Source organism: Vombatus ursinus, unplaced genomic scaffold (assembly GCF_900497805.2).
Source record: "Vombatus ursinus unplaced genomic scaffold, bare-nosed wombat genome assembly UNPS02014812.1, whole genome shotgun sequence".
Taxonomy (NCBI): domain Eukaryota; kingdom Metazoa; phylum Chordata; class Mammalia; order Diprotodontia; family Vombatidae; genus Vombatus; species Vombatus ursinus.
Window position 1 is genome coordinate 17537815 of NW_020954590.1, and position 22891 is coordinate 17560705.

Consider the following 22891-nt stretch of genomic DNA (forward strand, 5'->3'; position numbering starts at 1 on the left):
CAAACGTCCTTCCATTTACTTGATGTCAAAAACACAGTCTGTTCATAAATAAGTAGAGATGTACAGAGTACCCTGGGTAAGAGACACCCCAAAGTCAACCTTCTTTACAAGAAAATTACTCCATTGGTATTGAGAAAGGAAAAAACAAAACAAAGCAATCCCAGTCTTCATTGTGCAATCAAGTTTGCTGTACTGAAGAAGCAGTTTCTGTCACACTGAAGATGCTACAAATCAAAGCATTTTAAGGGTCTTTCTTCCTTCACAGGTTTGAACCGTGTAGCTAATGTGGCAGAGACACATGGATAGGACATTCTCATGGCTTTTGTCTTTTTCCCATTGGATTCACAGTACTAGAATCGACAGCTGTTCTGAAGGAAAAAGCATGGTCCTCCGTTTACTGAAAGGGCATAGGTTAAGACCAGAGGCAGCTGTGTATCTGCATGTGGAGACCACAATGTTCTGTAGTCCAATGTTGTTATGAGACACAGGCCTCCTGTATACTGTCCATGGACATAAGGATGTGGGGGAATTTCAAAGTGCTCACAGGCTGCTACAGGTACTCCAGTTCTAAGGCATGATGAAGAGCCATAAGATCAGAGTGGCTTGAGATCCTCCAAAATGGCATTGCATGCTGTGGATGGCAAAGAAAAAAAAAAGGTAATACAATGGAACTTTACCTGATGAGGTTTTTTTGAATGCTACCCATCTCTATTTAGAAATCAATTAAAGTGTCTTATCACTTCTCTCTGGTGTTATTTTGGAAACCTCCCACTGATGGCCAATATTATCACATCTATTTTAAACAAAAAACAAATCTTCCCTGAATATGAGGAGGGGATAGAGTACATTAATTTAAAAACATTAATTACCTAGAGTTCATTTCTTTCAAGAAAATGGTATGTAGTTCTTAAACAACAACAGTTACTATTTATATAGCACTTTGAGGTTTTCCAAGCCCATTTCATGTGGAATCTCATTTGTCCTCACAACAGTTCTGTGAAATAGGCGGTATTATTTCACTCCTCCCCCATTTTATAGATAGGAAAACTGAGGCTGAGAAAAGTTAAATGACTTGCTCAGGAACACATTTAGATTTTAAGTAAAAAAAGCTACATTACAACATGGCGACTGATTCTATTTTAAAGAAAACATTAGCTAGGAATGAAAATCTGGAAAACTTCTGGGCTTTTTGAAACATTTACATAGCACAAAGTCAGAGCTTAAATTTTAAATAGCTTGTAGTTTGTAACAATTCATGCAATTGTGGTTTGTAGTGATTTAAATATATCAAAACTTAGTTTTGCTCACATCTAAAGTAAATTTACTTGAGTGGTTTATGTTGGTTATTCTTTGCAATGACCTCCAAATGGCATTGCCATATGGGAAAATTTTAAAATGAATGTTTAAGTTGCATTTTTTTAGAGAAGCTTAGAAATATGGGGTTTAAACCATATGTACGCTTAGGCACCACCTGAATAAACCAGAAACAGGAAAAACAGGAAAAAACACAGATGACTTCATCCATGAAGGGTGAAAATATGATTATAAAGTCTTACTGCTCAAAAAACTACAAGTTCTGATACATCAGCAAGATATTTTTCCATAAATAACAAGGAGATAACCATCACCTTTCTTTCAGAGGGCAAAGATGTTTTTTAAGCAAAAAATAACATGAAGGCTAAGGTGTAGTTTTTTGCAAGTGTAATTCTATGGAATCTGAGCAGCTTCAAAGTACAAACTTCTGGCACAGAGAAAGTAGTAATGCCATCAGTTTGGGTGTCCATTTGGTGGATTTATCTGAAAGTCAACATGAAACCCACTACTCAGCATGAACTCGGATCATCTCAACCACCTAATCTGCTAGGTGATGGCAGACCCCTGGTTAGAATGTGTGTCTAAAAATGTAAATAATAAGTTATTAAATTCATACATTGGTTAACTAATACTATATTATAGTCTTTGTATCTCCAGTGTTTAGCATGATGCCGGGTACAAAGTAAGAGTTTAATAAAAGCTTGTTGATCATGATATAGAATCCCATTGTGGGAAGGTGGGAAGGGACCTCTGACATAACTTCACAGGATCAAAGGATTATAGATTTAAAGCTGGAAGAGACTTAATAGGTTGAGTCTAACTTCCTCATTTTACAGATGAAAAAACTGAGGCACAGAGAGATTAAATGAATAACCAAGGTAATTCTTGAGCCCTAAGTCTTTCTGATTCCAAGTCAAGTGCCGTAAGAATATACCTGCTTCCTCCATGTGGTCCAACACTCATCTAACACATAGAACACCTCTACAATACCCATAACAAACCTTAGTTTATATACCTCTAAAAGGAAGATCTGTTTTCTTATTCTGTTTTTGTTGTTGTTTAGTTGTTTCAGTTGTATCTGACTCTTTGTGACCGTATTTGGGGTTTTCTTGGCAGAGATACTGGAGTGGTTTGCCATTTCCTTCTCCAGCTCATTTTACAGATGAGGAAACTGAGGCAAACAGTTGCCTCAGGGTCACACAGCTAGTAAGTGTCTGAAGCCAGATTTGCACTCAAGAAGATGAGTCTTCCTGACTCTAGGCCCAATGTTTTATCTACTGTGCCGCGTAGCTGCCCCTGTTTTAGGATTGCTGTAATTGTTAGGAAGTTTCTTCTTACATTGAATGAAAATTAATTCCTTATTACTAATTTCCATTAATTCTAATCATATGATCTGAATCCCTTCTCCAACCCCCAATATTTCTAGTCCCTCTGGTACATAACAGACCTTCCAACATTTGGAATTATAAGACTGACAGTTGAAGACAGGGATCATATCCTATACATCTCCATCCCCAGTCGATCCAGGTTTCCTCTTTACCAACCTAAATATCTTCAGGTCTTTCAACCTTTTCTCATTTGACATGGTTCCAAGTCCTCTCATCAATTGTAAATGGCTTTTGGATGGCAAAATATTTTGAACTATCTATGACATTGATGTCATTTAAGGATAATTAAGAACTGACTAAGAACTAAGTGTATATCTGCAGTTTCTTTTAAGAAGGATGCATTCGTTGACAAGTAAGTGAGGCAATGTAATAGAACAGTGAAATCTTTGAAGTTAGTGACCATGGTTTTGAATTCCACCTCTATTTCTTACTACCTATGTGTCCTTTAGCAAGTCAAAATTTCTCTGGGCCTCAGTTTTCTTATTTATAAAATGACAAGGTTGGACTATAAGATCTTTTAGGTTCCTTCTAGCTCCAAATCTATAACATTATTATCTTAAATATACCAAAAATTAAATAGTCAAAATTATCCATTTTGCAAAAATATTATTTAGCTTTTTTGGCAGAGGATCAAATAAGTATATATGACAATAAGTGCTAATAATTATTTTTCATATTTATTTAATTCTTTGTTCTCCAAAGAATATTAATGATATTGACCATCTATAATTTTTATGCCAGAAATTTGTCACCATCTCCAATGGCTCTTTCCTCTTCATTTTCATCCTTATAACTAGTCATCTAGAAAATCTCCATCATTTGGAGAGTGGCTAAATAAATTGTGGCACAAGGAATACTACTGTGCCACAGGAAGCAATGGATAGTATGAATTCAGATAAATACACATAGACTTGTATGAACTAATAAAGAGTTAAGTAAGTAGAACTGGGAAAACATTATAGACCATTACTATAATAATGAAAATAACAGAACAAAGCTGAATGCTATGTAACTCTACTGATTAATCTTGGCCCCAGAGATAAGGCAATGTACCACCCTCTTTTTGCTAAGGGACCATGCCTTGTGCGGCTGTACGTATTCTCAGATGCAGTCACTATGTCAACTAATTTTACTTAGCTGTTTTTCTTTGTTTATAAGGAAGGCTCACTGTTGGAGCAGGTAAGAGATATCTAGAAATGAGCATGATGTGAAAATAAAAAAAAGGCATAAGTAAAACTTAAAGTGAGTTAAAAGAAATGAAACAAAAACATAAGAAATCCATTTAACTGGATGAATGTTAGGTTCTTGATCCTATGAGGGTAGAGGATGTTCTACAACCAGGAATGGATTCTTTAGAATACAGTCATCTAGGGGAGTATATGTGGTGGTATAACAAACATGGAAAATGACAAAGAGGCCATAGGTCAATGTTTCCCAATAAGAAGTCGCTCATAATCACTACTATCTTTCAATAAAACAAAAGAAAATCAGTCAAATTTCGTTGATTATCTGACTGCAATCAGGTTAGTAGGATGTCAATAGCAGTAATGATAACTTATAATAATATAGTATTTCAAGGATTACATATGATCCTTCCTCACAAAAACCTTCTGGGAACACTAGTAAAAGGATTATTAGTTCTCCGCTTACAGATGAGAAAACTGAGGTTTAGAAAGAGGTTAAGTATCTTGTTCAGGGTCATCTTGAAAACTGCTGAATGTATGTGATGCTATGCTCCAAGTTCTCTTTGGCAATGCAAGCAGAGTAATTTGGCATTTTGTGATTGAGCACAATTAGACAGCTTAATTGGAAACTTCTAATGAATAAAGACTCATGAAGAATTCCAGAGAAATCTCAAATTCCTGGAGCAGACACCCACATGAACAATGAGTGGGTGAGCATCTATTAAGCTGTTTACATAAGCAGTAGGGGTACTGAAAACTGATTCTACCACAACTAGTTCAATGAGAACAATGCATCAATCAAGGGATTACAAAAAAGCAATGAATATTTATCATCCACATCTCTGAAGCACAAATGAGCTAGGTAGACTGCTTTAATAGAGAAGCTCATATCATAATCCTGGCTATGTAGGTCACAATCAAAGCAAAAACTTTCATAAAGTCCTTAAGAATTTATACAGGCTCATATTCATGCCTCCAGCATTAACTCCATTCTCATTACTGACTAAGAAGGGATCTGGAGAATATGGGAATTCTTTCCAGATTTTGATTGTGAGGAGAAACTAGAAACCACATCATATGAAGACTGGTTGAAGGGTCTGGGAATATTTAGCCAAGAGAATTGGGAGGAGGGGTCAGGATTACTTTCTTTTGACATTTGAAGGTTGGAAAGGGGTTTGACTGGGTCTTCTGTTCTGGATGACAGAATTAGGACCAGTAGGCATAAATTGCTGGGAGATATATTTAGTTCAATATAAAGTGGAAGTACTTAACAATGAGAGCTGTCAGGGGGAAAAAAGAAAAGAAAGAAAGAAAGAAAGAAAGAAAAGGGAAAAAAAGAAATTGAATGGAATGCCTGTGAGATAAAGAGTTCCCTAACATAGGAGGTTTTTGGCCTCAGCTTGTTGGGCATAGACAAGACTCATGTTTTGGGTAAAGACCATAAACTTAGAGATCTAGGGCTAGAGGGGATCTCCGGGGGTATTTAGTTCAAATCTCTTATTTTACAGGAGGATACAGATGTCTAGGGAAGTAAAGTGACTTGCCCAAGGTCATATGGGGAGCCTCAAAAGTAGGATTTGAACTCATGTCCTTGGACTCCAGAGTCAGTGATCTTTTCCCTGCACCAATGCTACCTCAGAAAGACTAGAACAGATTATCCTTGAATCCCATTCTAGTTCTTGAATTATAGGAATTCCTTAATATCTTTTTAACTTCATGAATGAAACTTCACAAAGCGTGAAGGACCTGCCAAATTACAACATGAACCTTTGTCTAAGTTTCAGGTTTTTCATTTAAAGTCATAAAATGAAGCCTTGGGATCTTCACATAAACCCATGGAGATTTACAATCAATGAAAGGAAACATTGCTTTGGTTTTAGTATTTGAAGTGCTGGAAAATGTTATAATATTTTAAAGACCCTCATGTTTATGAGAATGACAAGATAGCTGATTATGGTGATCATCATGAATTCCATTGCTCTCTTTGACCAAAGGGACTCTTAATATAATTCTTCTGAAACAGCTACTGTATAACAAAAGTCAATATTTTTAATAAGTCTTTATATTACAACACAGGATAGCACACATGAGATTTCAAGTTCAAAGGGAGCTCCGAGATGATATTTAGACCAACACCATCCTTTCATAAATGTGCAAACTGAATCTCAAATTGGTTAAATGACTAGCTCAAGATCATATAACTCATAAGAAACAAAAGTAGGATATTAACATGTGGGATATTAAAGCTCCAGAGCTCTCCTCTTTCCACTGTACCATGATGGCCATGTAGTCTTTCCTGCACGATAGGGATAGAAGTAAGTCAGGAAAAACAACAACAACAACAACAATCCCTTCTTCTGCTGTATTCATTAACTTAAAAATATTTCACCTGTGGATTTGTATTCTGGCTAAAATTCCCTCAACCTAGCTGTATTCACAGGCTGGCTGTGGCTATCATTTTAGCTAATTCATTCTTGTTACTAATGGAAAAAAGGTGGCATAATGATAACAGTTTTTTCAAGCACTAAGGCTTGAGGACACAACAAAGGAAGTTGCCACTCAACTATTTTTGGGGATGTCTTTTTTTGCCCTTCAGTGAGATTCATACAACTCATCAGACGAATCTTACCAGGTCCAGGAGCTACATAATGATGACCATACTCTATACCACAAGCAGGATGACATTTGCAAAAAAAAAAAGTAGGAGTCATTTTTTAGATGTTTTAGACTGAAGTGAAATGATTGCCCCCACCAGTGACAGAGTCAAATGATTTTCACTAGCAATAAACTGGGGCTTGTAGAACTAGAGCTGTGACTTCAGTGATCCAGGGAAGTCTCTGTGATGAAACTCCCTTTAATAATTAAGGTCAGTGCCTTCTTTGCAAGGCAGAATCTAGAGAGTAGCTTAAAACATTGAGAGGTTTAAATGATTTGCCTAGAATTGTGATTCTATTATGCCAGTAACCAGTATATGTCAGAAGCAGGACTTGAACCTAGGCCTTTCTGGCTTCAAGTCTGACTTTTTATCCACTATGCCATGCTTTCTATTTTCATTGGAATTTCATATTGAAAAGCTACTAATGAATGCTGATACAACAATATCTTCTCACCAAGAATGGCTTGATAAAGAATCAGAAGAAGTAGAAGGTTAACAATATTGTGAAAATGGGAGATAAGCTGGGCATGGTAGTACTTGCCTATATTCCTTACTTGTAATCACTGCTACTAGAGCTCTGAGGTTAGTGGTCATTTGAATTTAGGAGTTTGGAGCTGCAGTGGACTAAGTCCATTGGATGTTCAGGAAAAGTACAGCACCAGTATGATGAGCCCTCAGATTGCCTGAAGGGCAAATTGGATCAGGCTTAAAATGGAGAATGTCAAAGTTCCAATAGTGGGATCTGGTGAGTAGTTGCACTCTTAATGAGAGAGAGAGACAGAGAGAGAAAGAGACAGACAGACAGACAGACAGAGAGAGAGAGAGACAGGCAGACAGACAGACACAGACACAGAGAGGCACAGAGACTGGCAGGAATAGAGAGAGAAAGAGACAGATGGACAGACAGACAGACGGACAGACAGAGAGAATGAAGAATCAAAGTTTCCCTACCAACTAAAGTTCTAGAGAATAGATATAATATAATACAACACCTCTAATGTGTCTAGAACTTGAAGTTTCATGTCAAAGAGAGTAAGCCTAATGAACCCTGAAGTTTCCCCTATTGCCCATACTTGAGTGAATGGATAGATTTGTTAAATACTAACTATATGCCAGAGGCAGCTAGGTTGCTCAGTGGATAGAGCTCTGAGCCTGGAGTCAGGAAGACTTGAGTTTAAATCTGGCCTCAGACACTAACTAGCTGTGTGACCCTGGGCAAGTCACTTAATCTCCGTTTGCCTTAATCCACTGGAGAAGGGAATGGCAATACATTCCAGTATCTTTGCCAAGAAAACCCTATGGACACTCTGCTGCATTTCGGCACAGCTGAATGACTGAACAACAACAACATACTATGTGCCATGCAGAGTGCTCTGAGCTTGGAATACAAAAGCAAAAGTGAGATAGTCTCTAACTTAAGAAGCAGAGGGAGACAACAGATAAAAGAGAGCTGGGATAGGAAGATGTGTTTCGCTTCAGTACTAAGTAGAAAGGGATGATGATTTACAGTCAGGTCCCTAACCTACTGACTAGCAATGAAGTGATGATTGCTCCAACAAAGGTCACCTGCATGAAGATTCCATTCAATCAACTGTTAGTAGGTTCCTATACTGTACAACAGTACTGTTAGGCCCTTCAAAGTCGAGTATGAAGTGTTGGAGGGCTATGGTGTGGAGAAAGTATTAGAATTCTCCTTGGTCCTAGAAAATAGAATTAAAAACAATGGTTGGAAGCTGGAGAAAGATTTTAGTTTGATATAAGGGAAACCTTCCAAATAAGTTAGAACTATTCCAAAATGGAACACCCTACCTCAGGAGTTAGTGGGTTCTCTTTGACAGAAGTATTTAAGTAAAAGTTTGATCAATCATTTTTCTGGTGTGTTTTAGAGAGGATGTTTGGTAAGATATATCCTTTAAAGTATTGTGATTTCTCTGAAAATGCAGCTGGAATGAATGTTTCAGGACAACAGGTACGTTGTGTACCCTTGTTCTCTGAAATGGCATTATCTATTCGTCCAACATATCCAAACAAAAAACAAAACAAAACAGTGCAGTATCGTGGGAGGAGTACTGGTCTAGATCATGAGACTTTTTCTTTCTAGTCTTGAGCCTGCTGCTAACAGATGTGTGACCTTGGGTAAATCATTTAATCTCTCTGGGTCTCTTTCCTCATCTCCAAAATAAAAGGCTTAGCCTAGGTAGCACCTAAGGACTATTCTAGCTACATGATTCGATGTTAATTCTTGTACATGTTCAAAGGACAATTTTAGATGTTGTAGGGGGATGCAAAATAAATGGAAGTAAAACCATCCCTGTGACCTCTAGGCACATCATATACTCAGGGAGACATGTGAAAAGGGAAACAATAATTTTTGTGGTACGTTAAGGTTTATGAAACACTTTTCTCAGAACCTTGTGAAGTAGTTAACAGTTATCAATAATTTTAGCCTCGTTTTTCAGATGAGGTAACTGAGCCTCAGAGAGATAAGATGGTTAGCTAAAGTCATATAGCTAAATTTAAACCAAGGCCTTCATGACTCCAGGTCTAGGGCTATTTTCACTACCCCAGGACAATAAAATAGACTACAGAAGAAAGAAAAGAATGATAAGAAGTGTTAGAGAAGTCTAGTGAAGAAGTCTGTATAAGAAAGGTAATCTGAAAAAAATGAGGCTTTTAGTAGACATTGAAGGATGGGGGGGTGGTGGTGATGGTTGTTTTTGTTGCTGTTCAGTCATGACTGACTGTCTGTGACCCTATTTGATGTTTTCTTGGCAAAGATACTGAAGTAGTTTGCCATTTCCTTCTCCAGTTAATTTTACAAGTGAGGAAACTGAGGCAAACAGGTTTAAATGACTTGGCCAGGGTCACAGAGCTAATCCGTGTCTGAGGTCAGATTTGAACTCAGGTCTTCCAGACTCCAGGCCAGGCACTCTATCCACTACACCATTTAACTGCCCTGGAGGATGTATAGGATTTGGGAGAAATAGAGTTTAGATATTATCCTGTAGGCAGTAGGGAACAAATGTGCTTTAAGAATTGTTTTTAGGAAGCTAAGTCTGGAATTAGTACATAGAGTGGATAAGAGAGGAAGGAAGGGACTATTCAATTAAACAAGCATTTTTCAATTCAATTTGTGTCATGGAAACTAACAGAGGCTGGCAGCAATTTGAAGTTCGGGCATGAAGTGATGAATGCCTATGGATTTAGCTTTTGGCCCCTACTCTTCCGGTCCAAGGTTTTAGAAATTCTTTGCACTCTATAGCTTTTCACTTATTGAACCAATCCTGTCTTGTGGTTTCTGTTATCACTTATATCCCAATGATTCTTATTATATATCTCTAGCTCAGATTTATGGAAAAAGAATGTCAAAAGTGAAAGGGATGTCAGTAGTAGTATTGGCAGGACTTGGCAGTTTATTATATTTAAAGAATGGAGGAAAGAAAAGTGATGCAGATAATTTCCAGGTTTTTGAGCCTGGGTGATTTGGAGAATGGTAGCACTGATGATAGAAATAGTGAGGTTGGGAGGTGGAGTAAGCTTCAGCACAATTCAGTTTTGGTTGAGTTGAATTTGAGGTGACAAAAGGACATATCCTCCATAGGTAGTAAGAAATTTAGGACTGAAACCTGGGTCAGAAGTTGGGGCTAGAGATGTATATTTGAGAATCATGTTAATGTTAATGGCATAAGACAACATTGGTTCATCAAGCAAAAAACTAAAGAGGAAGAAGAATAGGGGTCAAGGGCTAAATTTCTAGGTTTATTTTTTTAACAGTTTGTTGAAGCATTGTTAATAATATTAGGCATCTGCTTTTGAAGGCTTCTTAGAGAAGTATATTCCACAATTCTTGCTGTAGCCCATTCTAGTCTATGTAATCCTTAGGCTTTAGCCGGATGATAGCCTCCATAGGAGGAAAAAATGAATTATGTGAAATATCTTTAATTTTTGGAAGAGCTAAAAAAATTTCCCTCATCAGCAAACACATCACAAATTATTATCTATCAATCTTCTGTATATCCATGCATCATATTGCTTAATCCATGACTTTAGCATTTAGGCAATATATGTGTTATTAATTCTAAGAATTAAGCACTCGGGGGAAAACACATTGCTCTTTGAAGTCTTCAATATTATAAAAGCAATGTGGCCTAGTGGATAGAAAAGCTGGCCTCAGAACCAGCAAGGCTGGGCAAATCATTTAACTTCTAATCCCCTAAGCAACTCTATAAAAGTATATTTTGTAAACAAAATGACAGCCTGCATTGGGAGATGGAGTTTCTTTACCCTGGAGCTCCCCATAAGAGTGGATTCACAGGTACAATTCCTATTTCTAAATTTCATCCTCCTGATTTTTCATATAAATGGTTACTTGCAATATAAACAAGTTGTCTTCAGCTATAAAGTTACAAAATAAAACCCAACTTTTATTTTAAAGGCTTAAGATTCATGTCATTAAAAAGGAGTCTTTCAGTTAATCCAATTTCAATCCCCAAGACATTTGTCATTCATTTGTCTCATTAATTTTCCTTAATAGACTTTCAATTCCTTTTCAAGGTATACTTTGCTTCCAATCAGATTTCTTTTTGCCCTCAATATCACATACTAGAAGATGAGAGCTGGGTTTAAGCCAGTTATAGTATTTTGAGCTAGAACATACCTGCAGATCATCAAATTTCCTCATTCTACTAACGAGGCCCAGGAAGGTGAAATTGCTCAAAGTCACAAAAATAGTAAAAGAAGCAGAGTGTGGATACAGTGTTGGTCCTCTGACTCCAAATTCAGTACTCTTTCCACCATTCCATGGATTCTTAACCCTTTTTTGCTTCCTGGACCCAACTGAAAGTCTGGTAATTCTAGGGAGCCCCTGTCACAATTGTTCTCACAACGCGTAAAAGGAAATTCATAGGAAAACCAGAGGAAGCCAATTATATTGAAATATAGTCATCCAAATATACTTTTAAAAGATTGATAGATTCTAGATTAAGAACATCTTCCTTACACCATGACTGGTAGAGTACTTCCAAGATTTCCCCGTTCTGGGGAGAAAAGAATACTGTCAGAAGAATGGTTTATTCTTTTGACATGCTTTCCTAACTGTGCCTCTCTAGAGGTTGTTTTTAATTTTTAGAAATTACTGCATCAGATTAAATTACCGAAGAAAGCTCAGGGACTTTACTGGCAAAGAAAATAAGGATAACTTCTGCTCCTGTTCCTGTTCCACAGAATTCTACCTCATCAACCATCAATAAAGAAACAAAGGACAAAGCTCTCCCTGGTTTGCATTTTTTGTACCCTAAATGATTTATTTCAAGAGAGCATTATTTGAAGAGATGAAAGAGGGCAAGGAAGAAATCTTTGTGTTAGCTTGTAAAAGGACATATGAAACTGACAGGTAAACAAAGCCCTCTCAAAATGTGGGAGTGAGGGAAAATTCTGAAGAGATGTGAACAGGCATTTGCTTCTATAGGATAGTTCAGTGTTAAATCTTATGATGTTATCACAGCTACTAATTAGTTTCATTTAAGTTCAGAAACAAAACAATATAACAACCTACATCCTCGTGGCGGTGTTCCCCCCTACCTCCAACATAAAGACCAAATTAGGGGAAATGACAAATGTACAAATTTACAGACAATATTCAAGATATATATGACCCTCACTTAATTTTAATAGACGTTTTCTTAAGAAGTGGGATGTGAATTGCTTTTTGGCAATAAAAACATTTTCAGTGAGCAAGGGAAGCTTGTTATTTAAAAGAACTCTGTGCTAACTCCTTTTACAAAGCAAAGAATCCCTCCATAATGAGGGTAATCACTCCATAATTTATTTTATTTTAAGGTATAGTGAGACACACCTGTTTCATAGATTTATTTCCCCCCAAATTTAGGTTTTTGTAATATTGCCTGTTTAAGAGTAAAGCATTTCTCTTATAATTCAGTGCAAGTAAAAGAAAAAAAAACCAGATCCTTCTCTATTAGACAAATATAGAAATCATGACTAGCGGAATATTGTGCCTATGCTGAAGGACCACAAGAATTGAATACTTTGGTATAAAAGTAAAATAAAATACACAATTAAATGATGGGCTCATTACATCTGTATCTTTTGCTGGAACTAGTTGGTATTCTGAAATTTAAAAAAAATAGCTGAAAAATTTTTACTGATTCTGGAAAATATGCACTGAGCTCATTTACAATGGATATTACCATCTTCCTTTGAGTAGGCACTTTCTCATGCCTAAAATGCTCACTCCTCATCTCTACTTCTTGGATTCCTTAGCATCATTCAAGGTTCCTGATTCACCCCTAATTTGCTAACATCTTCCTTTTTACTATATGTATACGTGTGTGCAGACACAGATATATCTACATTTACATCTATCTCTACATCTCTCTATCTCTCCATCTACATGAGGCTAATGACTTTGCACAACTCTGCCTTACTTCAATTCAATTCAAGACATCACCCTTGTGAGGCCATTGGTCCTTCTCAGAAGTAAAGGATGAACAGCAATTAATAAATACTAATAATAAATAATAATTAATAAATAAAAATAACAACACCTATCTATTATCTCTTGCTTTCTCCTGAATAGGAGGTAAACTCCCTGAGGTCAGATACTGCTTTGTTTTGTCTTTGTTCACCAGTGCATAGCATAGCATCTGGCAGGCACTTAATGAATGCTTATTGAAGATTACTGTCTTTCAAAAAAGCACAAATGTGGCACACACCTTTGGATTTCTGGTACAGGTACAAATTCCCATTTAAAATATTGACAGATGAGCCAAGAGTCATCAGATTTAACCATTACTACCTTATAGCCGTTAGGTCTCATGTTTTAGTGAGTGTTTTATGAGAAAAAAATTGTTCAAAAAGAAACTAAACAATTTTAACTGATATTCAACAAAATTCAACACATATAAATGACTAAGATAGGCTGCAAAGAAGAGAAGGAGCTACATTTCCCCTCTTCTTTAGGATCAAGCCTGATCATTAATGTTTGCTGATTTTGTTGAATAGGTATGGGTTTAGGGACTAGACCTATCATCTCAATGGAATAGAAAATTCCCTAATAAGGAAACTCCTTGCATCACTACAGGTTAGCCACTTGTCTGTAAGGCACAGTCTTAGAGGGTTACCTTATACAGGGAGAGGTTAAGTCACCTGCCAGCCATCATGTGACAGGGAAAGAACTTGAAACCCAGGGCACCTTGTTTATGAGGCTAGCTCTACTATATCACCATTAAAATGGTTCTGTTTCTGTTGGACATTTTTTCCCTTAGTGGATCACAAAGAATAATACATATCTAAGGCCTCACAAATCTAAGCTGCCAATATTTAACAGAATGATTCCTAACTCATCTATCTTTATTTTAATGGTAATTTTGTCTCAGAGTGTAGAGGTCATAGGACTAGAGCTCTGCATATACAGTCAGAAAAAGCTAAAGAGTTGAGTAGTTTTACTGGACTACCTTTCCAATCTTCTCTTTGAAGGGGAAGGGGAAATGATATATTTGAAAATGAAGGTGATATGAGAACAAAAGATCAGTAATATGAAAAAAATAGTAAACACTGTATGCAAAGTATTACATGATTAATTATCAAAATGAATATTACACTTATCAGAAAAAATAATACCCCACAAAGTATTGCTTTATTTTTTATTTTACTTAAGCATACATATTTAAATATATACATATATGCATTTACACATATATGTATACACATTTAAATTACATAAAAACTCTGTCTTAGGAAGGTTCTGTCAAAAAAAATATCAAAAACTGTATTCTTGATTTGGTTCAGCAGAATTTACTGATTTTTCCTGGCACTGTAAGTGTCTGGCTTCAGACTCATCACATTGGTCACTACAAGGGGAAAGGCAACATTTTGGTACCTTTAGTAGGGATTATCCTGGAATTTTCCTTTCCAGAAAATGCCAGAGTAAAAAATACCAGCCTCTAAGGCAGACCCATGTCTTGGCAAGTGCCTACTTTGGCACAACACTGACTACACTTCAACCTTGGCTCTCTTTCCTGAAATACAGGCCAGTAATAGGCTCCATGAAGACACGCCAGGAGGTCCAATGTAGCTGAGTTGTCACTATCTCGAGGCTCTGCCAAGAAGATGAAATGGATCTGGACTACATTCAGGAGTTATTGTCAGCTCATTAGGGAGGGGTAGGTTTGGAGAGCCCTAGTACAATCTGGGAAATCTCATGATTCACTAGACTGCACTCAGCTCTGATAGAACAAACAGATGTGTTTCCCTACAGTATCACTGGACAATGAGGGAACTAGGACATCCAGTATAAACTGTCAGTGGCTTACACCACCCAAACTACTAAATGTTATAGAACCTGAACTATGAATTGCGTTGGCACCTAGCTTCCTCTGTGATACTGTGATCATCTCCTAGATTCTAAGACCATTCTTGCATATCCTTGGTAGGGTTGGACCTTCTTGGGAAGTCCTGGACTGGTCCATTAGCTAATGAGAAGGCAAAGTAAGGGACTTGACCTTTCCCAGCAATCAGATCTAGTTGGTACAGGGAAGATTCTAGGAATCTTAGTTTGGTCCACCCTAATTTCAGGCACACATGAAATTATCCTAGATTCCAGGGTTGAAATTATGCCCACATAAGACCCAACACCATGTAAATGTAATATTTTGTTCAGTTCTGTCTGACCCCATTTGGGGTTGACTTGGCAGAGATACTGGAGTAGCTTGCCACTTCCTTTTCCAGCTCATTTTACAGATGAGGAAACTGAGGCAAACAGGGTTAAGTGACTTGCCCAGGGTCACACAGCTAGTAAGTATCTGAGGCCAGATTTGAATTCAAGAAGAGGAGTCTTCCTGACTCCAGGCCCAGCACTCTATCCACTGCATTACCTAGATGTGGTATATATAATGCTTAATTCAGGGTCAAAGTTTGTCTGCAAGTCCCATTTGTGTTATTTATTTGGATGTTCCCAAATATCTGGATCTGGGTGTTATTTAGGGAAGCAAGCACAATCAATGCATGGAAATTTAGCTATGAACAAATTCTCCTGTTGGTTAATTCAATAACATATTCAACATATTCCATGGAAAATTTGCATCAGACTGCATGTACTCGTAAAAAGTGTGTGAACAATTATATATTTTTTATTTATCAGGAAAAAAATGCAATTAGCAACTGAGATTATGAATATTTAAATCATACAGTGGGGCAAGTAGGTGGTGCATTAGACGGAGCACCAGATCCGGAGCCAGGAAGACCTGAGTTAAAATTCAACCTCACACACTTATTACCTGTGTGACCCTGGGCCAGTCACTTAACCCTGTTTGCCTCAATTTCCTTATTTGTAACATGAACTGGAGAAAGAAGTGTTAACCACTCCAGTATTTTTGACTAGAAGACTCCAAATGAAGTCACAAAGAGTTGCACACAACTTAATGGGGAACAACAAGAAGACATCTTACAGCACAAAATACATAAAATGTTTGTTAATTTCTATGTATTTAATTTGCTTGTGTTCTGCTAAGTATTACCTGTTTTAATATCATTAATAAATTACAACATTCAGATTATAATGTAAATACTCATATGTGGTAGGCAAGAGTGAACTATTATCTAGGTTAAAGACGGGAAAAACTGAGATACATAGAGATTAAGGGAATTGTTGCAGGTCGCCAAGTTAAACCTCTGTAGACCTGAATCTGGAACTCAAGTTAGAGAGTATTTCTACAATCAGAGCCAGAACCAAATTGTTATTGAAGTTCAGGAAGTTTCTTTCAGATTCAAGATATCCCAACTTTCCTTTTCCTCTGAAGTTAAAACGAACTTTGATAAAATAATAAATATGTGTTTACAGATGGGAAAAAGTCTGTTTCCACTCTCCTTAGGGACAAAAGAATAAAATGAAGGGCTATGAGTGAATTACATTTATCTGCAGGTGCTACATTGAGGACCATATGAGAAGGGTATGGGATGTTTAAGATCATGGTCCCGTGAACATACTCAGCTTTCTAGAGAAGGACCAGTGTTCTGGAAGAGGTTTTCACAAGAAGGGCAGCTTAAGATGAGACAGAAGTTTTATCTGTAAAATGAACTGTAACAATCCCTGAGACAAACTGCTTTAAAAAAATGTTCTGCATGAGTTGTATAAAAAATACATATTTAATAGCACTATCCAAGAAACCTTTTCCTCCATGTACTGCCTGCATTTGGAATATTGCATCATTTTGTATCTTAATCACGATTTTTTTCATTGAATACATTTAAGTTCCTAATCCAGAGGGGGAGAAATAAATGCTTGGTTGGACAGCTGCAATCGCGAGAAATGTTTAACATCTAACGATGCATTCCATTCACGGCGGTATACTTTTCCCAAAACTATTTCAGTGTCTTGTAAGTGACCCATCCACTTAAAAGAAAAGAAACCAATTATACAGAAAGGATTATTACCTTTTTTGCTCCTTGTTCTTCTTCCACACCATCTCCTATAACAACATATACAACTTTTCTTCCAAACCTTTGAATTATTCGCTCAAAACAACTTTCTTTTCCTAAAGGACAGAAATAAGTGGGAAAAAAACTTATTTTTTTTAAAAATGCGGGCAATAGAATATTGATAATAAAATAATCAGTCATACAATGATTTTAAGTCAATAAAAGGTACCTTACACCTTGCTAATTCACATTATATACTTAAATTTTATAATTCAACTAGATTCTGCCTAAATAAGATATGTGAAGAAGTCTGTCTCTTTAGGCCTTCAGAACAAAGAATTCATCAATCAAATTGTCTGAAATTTTAAATATTCCTCAGAATTGTTGTTTTTTCCCCACATGTATCAAGAAATGACTCTTAAGGAAACATTTACTCATTAGTAGGAACTGAACAAACATGAACTTGAGGGATCTAGGGAAATCAAACAAAAACCATTTTCTACTGTCTTTTTTTTTTTTTTTTGGTGTGTGTGTGTATGTGTCTAATCAGACGACAAAGATGAGCAATTTTAGCTTGAGTTTTAAAATTTTGTTTTGTGGTGCTTAAAATAACAGTGAGTTAACCCCAGTATATAACACACACACACACACACACACTCACATATACACACACAGAATTTCTTTAATGTATAGATGCAAAAAGCAATAATGTTTTGAATTACACTGACATTTAAAAACAGTTGAAACCTTACCTAGACAGGGATGAAAATGGGGACATGTTATTAAAATTGTTTTTCTTGTAGCAAGAGGAAAAAAACTTAGGAGGTTCTTTTTATCTGAGGTCTATCATTCTTTTTAGGCTCCCTTGCCATATTCCTTTATAAATGGGTTGCCATGTCCAGTTGAGATATTTTTGTGAGAATGTTTTTGAAATAATATGTCAAAGTACAAGAGAGAAATAATGGGAGTTTTCGATCTGAATGGAAAATTCCATACCTAGACAACCAAAGTTCAATAAAACACTTTCCTAAAGGAAAAAATAGGATAAAGGTAATTCTATACAGATTACCAGCTTATCTGTTCATTATCTTTCTTATGTCAGACCTTCGTTTAAACTACAGTGTCTGTCTGAGGCACTGTCTGCCCTGTGCTGCAGTTAATGCAAGCATTGTCTCTTTCTGGAAAAAAAACTGGGCCTTTGAGTCCTCTGTTGCAAACAGACCTGTTCTAGTAGACAATAGCCCAGCTTATAAATAGATTTTGAAATGTGAATGGCTGAGCTGTGCCTGCATCCATTTCAAATAAGTATCAGATGTACAGGAGAACAAATTACCTGTTTGTTTAAACAAATGTCTGCTTCATATTTGTATTTTGCCTCAAAAATACTCATTTGCATCTGACAGAATGGGATTGGTACATATATACATATATATATATGTATATATATATGTATATATATATATATATATTCAAAGGACAAAATTTCATTAATACATCTCACTCTAGAGAAATACTAAAGCACTTAAAAAACCCACAGATAAACAGCTCCTGCTTTCTCCACATAAATATAAAATGGTAAAACTAGATAGAGTAATTTGTTTTTTTTCCTGAGAAGCAAACGTATATAAAATTATAAAAGCAAATGTAAATAAAATAACATGGTTTTTTTTCAGAAAAAAATAATGATTGGTTATTTTTAATGTGAAATTGATGAAAACAAAAGATCTTCCAATTTTGCCTGCTGTAGACAAGGCATTTTCATATTAAGAAAACAATTATAAATTCAGAATTAAATTTTCATTAAGATATATTGGTGCACACATAGTAGACAGAGCGCTGGCCCCAGTCATGTCCTCCCTCCGACACAAAGCCAAAGCTTTGTGACCTTGGTCAAGTCACTAGAACATTCAGTACTGAAAATTGTAAGACTAGAAGCTACAGGACAGTTGCTGTTTGTTCTTCATTGGTAGACATAGCTTCCTTATTGGGTGCTTCCATTTACCAAGGAAGTCATCAATTCAGAAAAAAAAGAATAAAAGTTTTCATTATGATCATTTTCAGGTCTGATGGAGAATTTAATTTACATTTTAAAGACAAAATTTAGTATTTAGGAAATGAATAGAATCTCTTCTACAATTTGCTTTGAAAATATTCAATTTTCTTTAAAATTAAGCCATTGCTTTAAAGGTCAGTGTGTTGCAAACAATACTTATATAGATTTGGTATTTTGGCTATTATTCCAATCCTGAGTTTTCCTGAGTCTTCAGATTCCCAGTTATGCCACATCTGATGGTGACTTTAACAGAAAAATACATTAAGTTCAATCTTAATTTTTTTCTCTTTTCTACCTTCATTTATAAAGTCCTCTACTAATAAACAACATATTTCCATAGAAAGGAGTATTACATTTGATTTTCTTTTTGATCACTAGAATATTTTCCATTTTTAATTTTTCTTCTTTACTCAGAGGTACAAGCCTATGAACATATTTAAAATAAAATAGCCATTTTTCTATTAAATATAAATTTTATTCTAAGTGGTATATTTCTGCACATAAGTATTCCTTAGATGACAAATATTGTCATTTCTCATTCTAATTCTAACCACCAAAAATAGTAGGAAGTCTGATCTACCTGACATAAAAAACAAACATTGCACAGGACTGTTAATCTGGGGAGATAGGGATTACTGAATTCTTTTGGTACCATGACCTTGGTAAGTTACCAAAATACACTTTAGAAGAGTGATAATTGGGGTAGGTAGGTGACACAAAGAATAGAGCACTGGGCCTGGAGTTAGGAAGACTCATCTTTGTGTGTTCAAATCTGGCCTAAGACACTTACTAACTGTGTGACTCTAGGCAAGTCACTTAACCCTGTTCGCCTCAGTTTCCTCCTCTATAAAATGAGCTGGTGAAGGAAATGGCAAACCACTCCAGTATCTTTGCCAAGAAAAGCCCAAAAGGGGTCACAAAGGGTTGGACACAACTAAAAAATGACCCAACCACAAAGAGAAGAGATTTTCATTTGCTTGAATGGGTATCCCTGTCCTTCAACTTTTTAAACAGAGTTTTATTATGGGGCATATCCAAATTCATATCCTTATAAGCGGCATGGAGGTCTTCTATTTGGGGCTTGTAACTTCCTTCTTAAAAAATCTTTGAATATCCTTGAAAAGTGGTCTCCATTGCTGGTATCAAATATAAAACGTTTTGTTTGGCATTCAAAGCACTTTGAAACTTGGTCCTTTCCTGCCTTTCCAGTTTTCATACACTATACTTCCTTGTACATACTCTATGACCCATGTACACTGTCCTACTTGCCACTGGTCAAGCATAAGATTCCAAATTCCAATTCTGTGCCTTTGCATTGACTCTCCCTCATGCCTCATTTGCTCTCCTTCCTCTCTTCTGTCTCTTGGCTTTACTGGCCTCCTTCAAGACATCTCAAATCCCACTTTCTGCAAAGGGCTTTCCCCCAGTCCCCCATACTACTTTTGCCTCCTCCTTTTACACTCTCTATATTTTGTATGTACGTAAAACCATTTACCAATTGTCTCTCTCCTTAGAATATATATGCACACATACATGCATGCATACATACATATACATACACACATACAAACACACACATGTCCTCCTTGGCCTCAAAGATGGCATTTGATAAAGCTGGATTGATGAAGGATGAGCTGGGCATATTGATTTGCTAAATGTTGTTGGACTTACTAACATTAGAGTGTAAGGTCTTTGAGGGCATAGACTGTGCTTTTGCTTTTCATTTAATGCATTGCCAAAAAATGTTGAAATTTATCTCACCAAGGAGATCAACATTGATAAATATATTGAGATTCTCAATGCAACACTGGATTCTTGTCAGCCCCTCTACTCCTACTGCTCACAATATTGCCTCACAATTGGATTGCAGCAATAGACTAATTGTTTTCCTCGTCTTCACTCTTTCTCTTCCCCTAGATCAGGCTAAATTGCTCCAAACAGATGGGTCTTTCCAAAACATTCTATCGTGGAACTTCCCTGCTAAAGAATTTACAATGTTTCTTGACTAAGGTAAGAACTTCAATGAATTCAAACTCATTATGCCATTCAAATCCTGCTATAATCTAAATTCTCTGTCTATAGGGTATTCACACTAATCACAAACACATCTGTATCCTCACCGTTCCCTAAATATACCTTGTTCATGCTCCTCCATGCCTGCAGGCATGCGGTCTCTCTTTTCCTTTTCCTCGTATAACTTTTCATCCTTTTTCTTCTATTCATCCTTCAAAGTTCACTTCCCATCTCACTTTCTCTGAAAAACCCTTTACAGACAACTCTGGTCCCTACTCAGCCCTCTTCTTAACTTCATAATCACTTACTATAAAAATCATATATTTTGAAAATTGAGAATCTCTCTCTATCTCTAATTTTTTTCATGTAGGTACACCTTTTCTCCCCAACTACACTGTATTACTAGACCTTTTTTTGTGTATTTTCCATAATTTCTAGTATGATGCAGGATATTTAATAAACGTTAGATTGAATAGCATAAAAGAAGTCAGAAAATTTTTAAACAAAAAATATTAGCACAGCTACATTTTTGTTCTATATTAAGCCCTTACTGCAGGCTTATTTCAGTTTATGAAACAAAGGGGTTTTGCTCTTTATGGTCTAAAAGAAGAAAAATGATGTTATATATTATTAAGAAGAGACTCTAAATGAAGTATAACAAATATGTATATGCCCTAATCACGGTCAGATATATGAAGGTTTATGAAAAAAGAACCACAACTAAATACATGGATTATAGTACTTTTATTTCCCCTGAATTCTCAGGCCAATTTTGAAAATGAAATAAAATTGCTCAGATGATTCTTCTTTAGCTAATTATTTAGCCATCAGATAAAAGTTTCATTGACTGTCTTTCATTTTTAGTAGCCTGCAGCAGAAGAAGTGGATGATAAAAATAGCTCACCTATTTTTGTCGCACTGTAAATATTTTCGATTGGAAACACAACTCCTAATCCATACAGTAGGACTTTTGCCAGGGCTGGAATAAGTTGAGTAGTTGTTACTAAAATATTCACACAGTTTGTCCTGTGAGAACCAGGGGAAAAAAAAATGTTGAAAATTAACTTCCCCAAATGAAACCCACCTGAAAGCAAACTATGGACAAACCATAGACACATTTTGCGGTAAACACTCTTTCAATCATCCTGCCATAAACGCTCTCTGAGTGTGGCCACTTACCTAGAGTGAATCAGTGTCAAGGCTTTCAGTGCAAGTGTTAACCAGGAATCTGTTAGAGCTTCAATTTCTGCTCTTAACTGGAGCCAAGCTTCTCTTTTGGCTGGACCAAGAAGACCTGTTGATTTGACAGTGGTAAACACACTGATGAACAAATACCTACTATGTGCTAGGCACTGAATGTGCCAGGTTTTAGGGATACAAAAACAAAGATAAAAAGCAATCCCTCCCCTCAAGGAGTGTATGCTCAGTAACAGGGCATTCCATTCCCTCACATGCCACCACTGACCACAGCAACAAGTCAACTTTTATGTATCATATTAATTTTTTTTAACAAAGTTCTTTGTTGATGTTATCTTACTTTATTTTCACATTTTGTAGATTATATAAGGAAACTGAGATTCAAGGAAATTTAGTGACTGGCCTAGGTTACGTTGCTCATAAGTTTTGGATTCTGGACCCAAAACCAAGTTTTCTCACTCCAAGTTCAATGCTCTTTCTGGCACTGATAAAAGTGAAATACAAGTGATAAGATTTTAAGGAGATATAATAAATAGTCACTGGTGAGAGGAAGCAAACTAAAAAGGTGCTGATATAAACAAATGATATCTAAGAAGCAAAATCATTTTGATGTCTTGAGAATTATAACTATCCTATGTGTCTGAGGGCAGCT

At 36.3% G+C, this 22891-nt stretch overlaps 1 protein-coding gene across 10 annotated transcripts in view; it reads right to left on the reverse strand.

Moving 5' to 3' along the window:
• Nucleotides 1-274: 274 nt before the first annotated feature.
• LOC114054112 (eyes absent homolog 1) overlaps nt 275-22891 on the reverse strand; it is a 161198-nt gene continuing 138581 nt past the window's right edge. For 9 of the 10 annotated variants that reach the window (XM_027877237.1, XM_027877240.1, XM_027877238.1 and 6 more), the window contains 4 exons: nt 22222-22336; nt 21947-22068; nt 16992-17092; nt 275-631 (listed from right to left, as the gene is read on the reverse strand). In XM_027877237.1, coding sequence (XP_027733038.1) covers nt 551-631; nt 16992-17092; nt 21947-22068; nt 22222-22336 — 419 coding nt within the window. In that variant the 3' untranslated portion in view covers nt 275-550. The remainder of the gene's footprint in view (nt 632-16991; nt 17093-21946; nt 22069-22221; nt 22337-22891) is intronic. The other variant, XM_027877239.1, reaches the window with a different exon arrangement.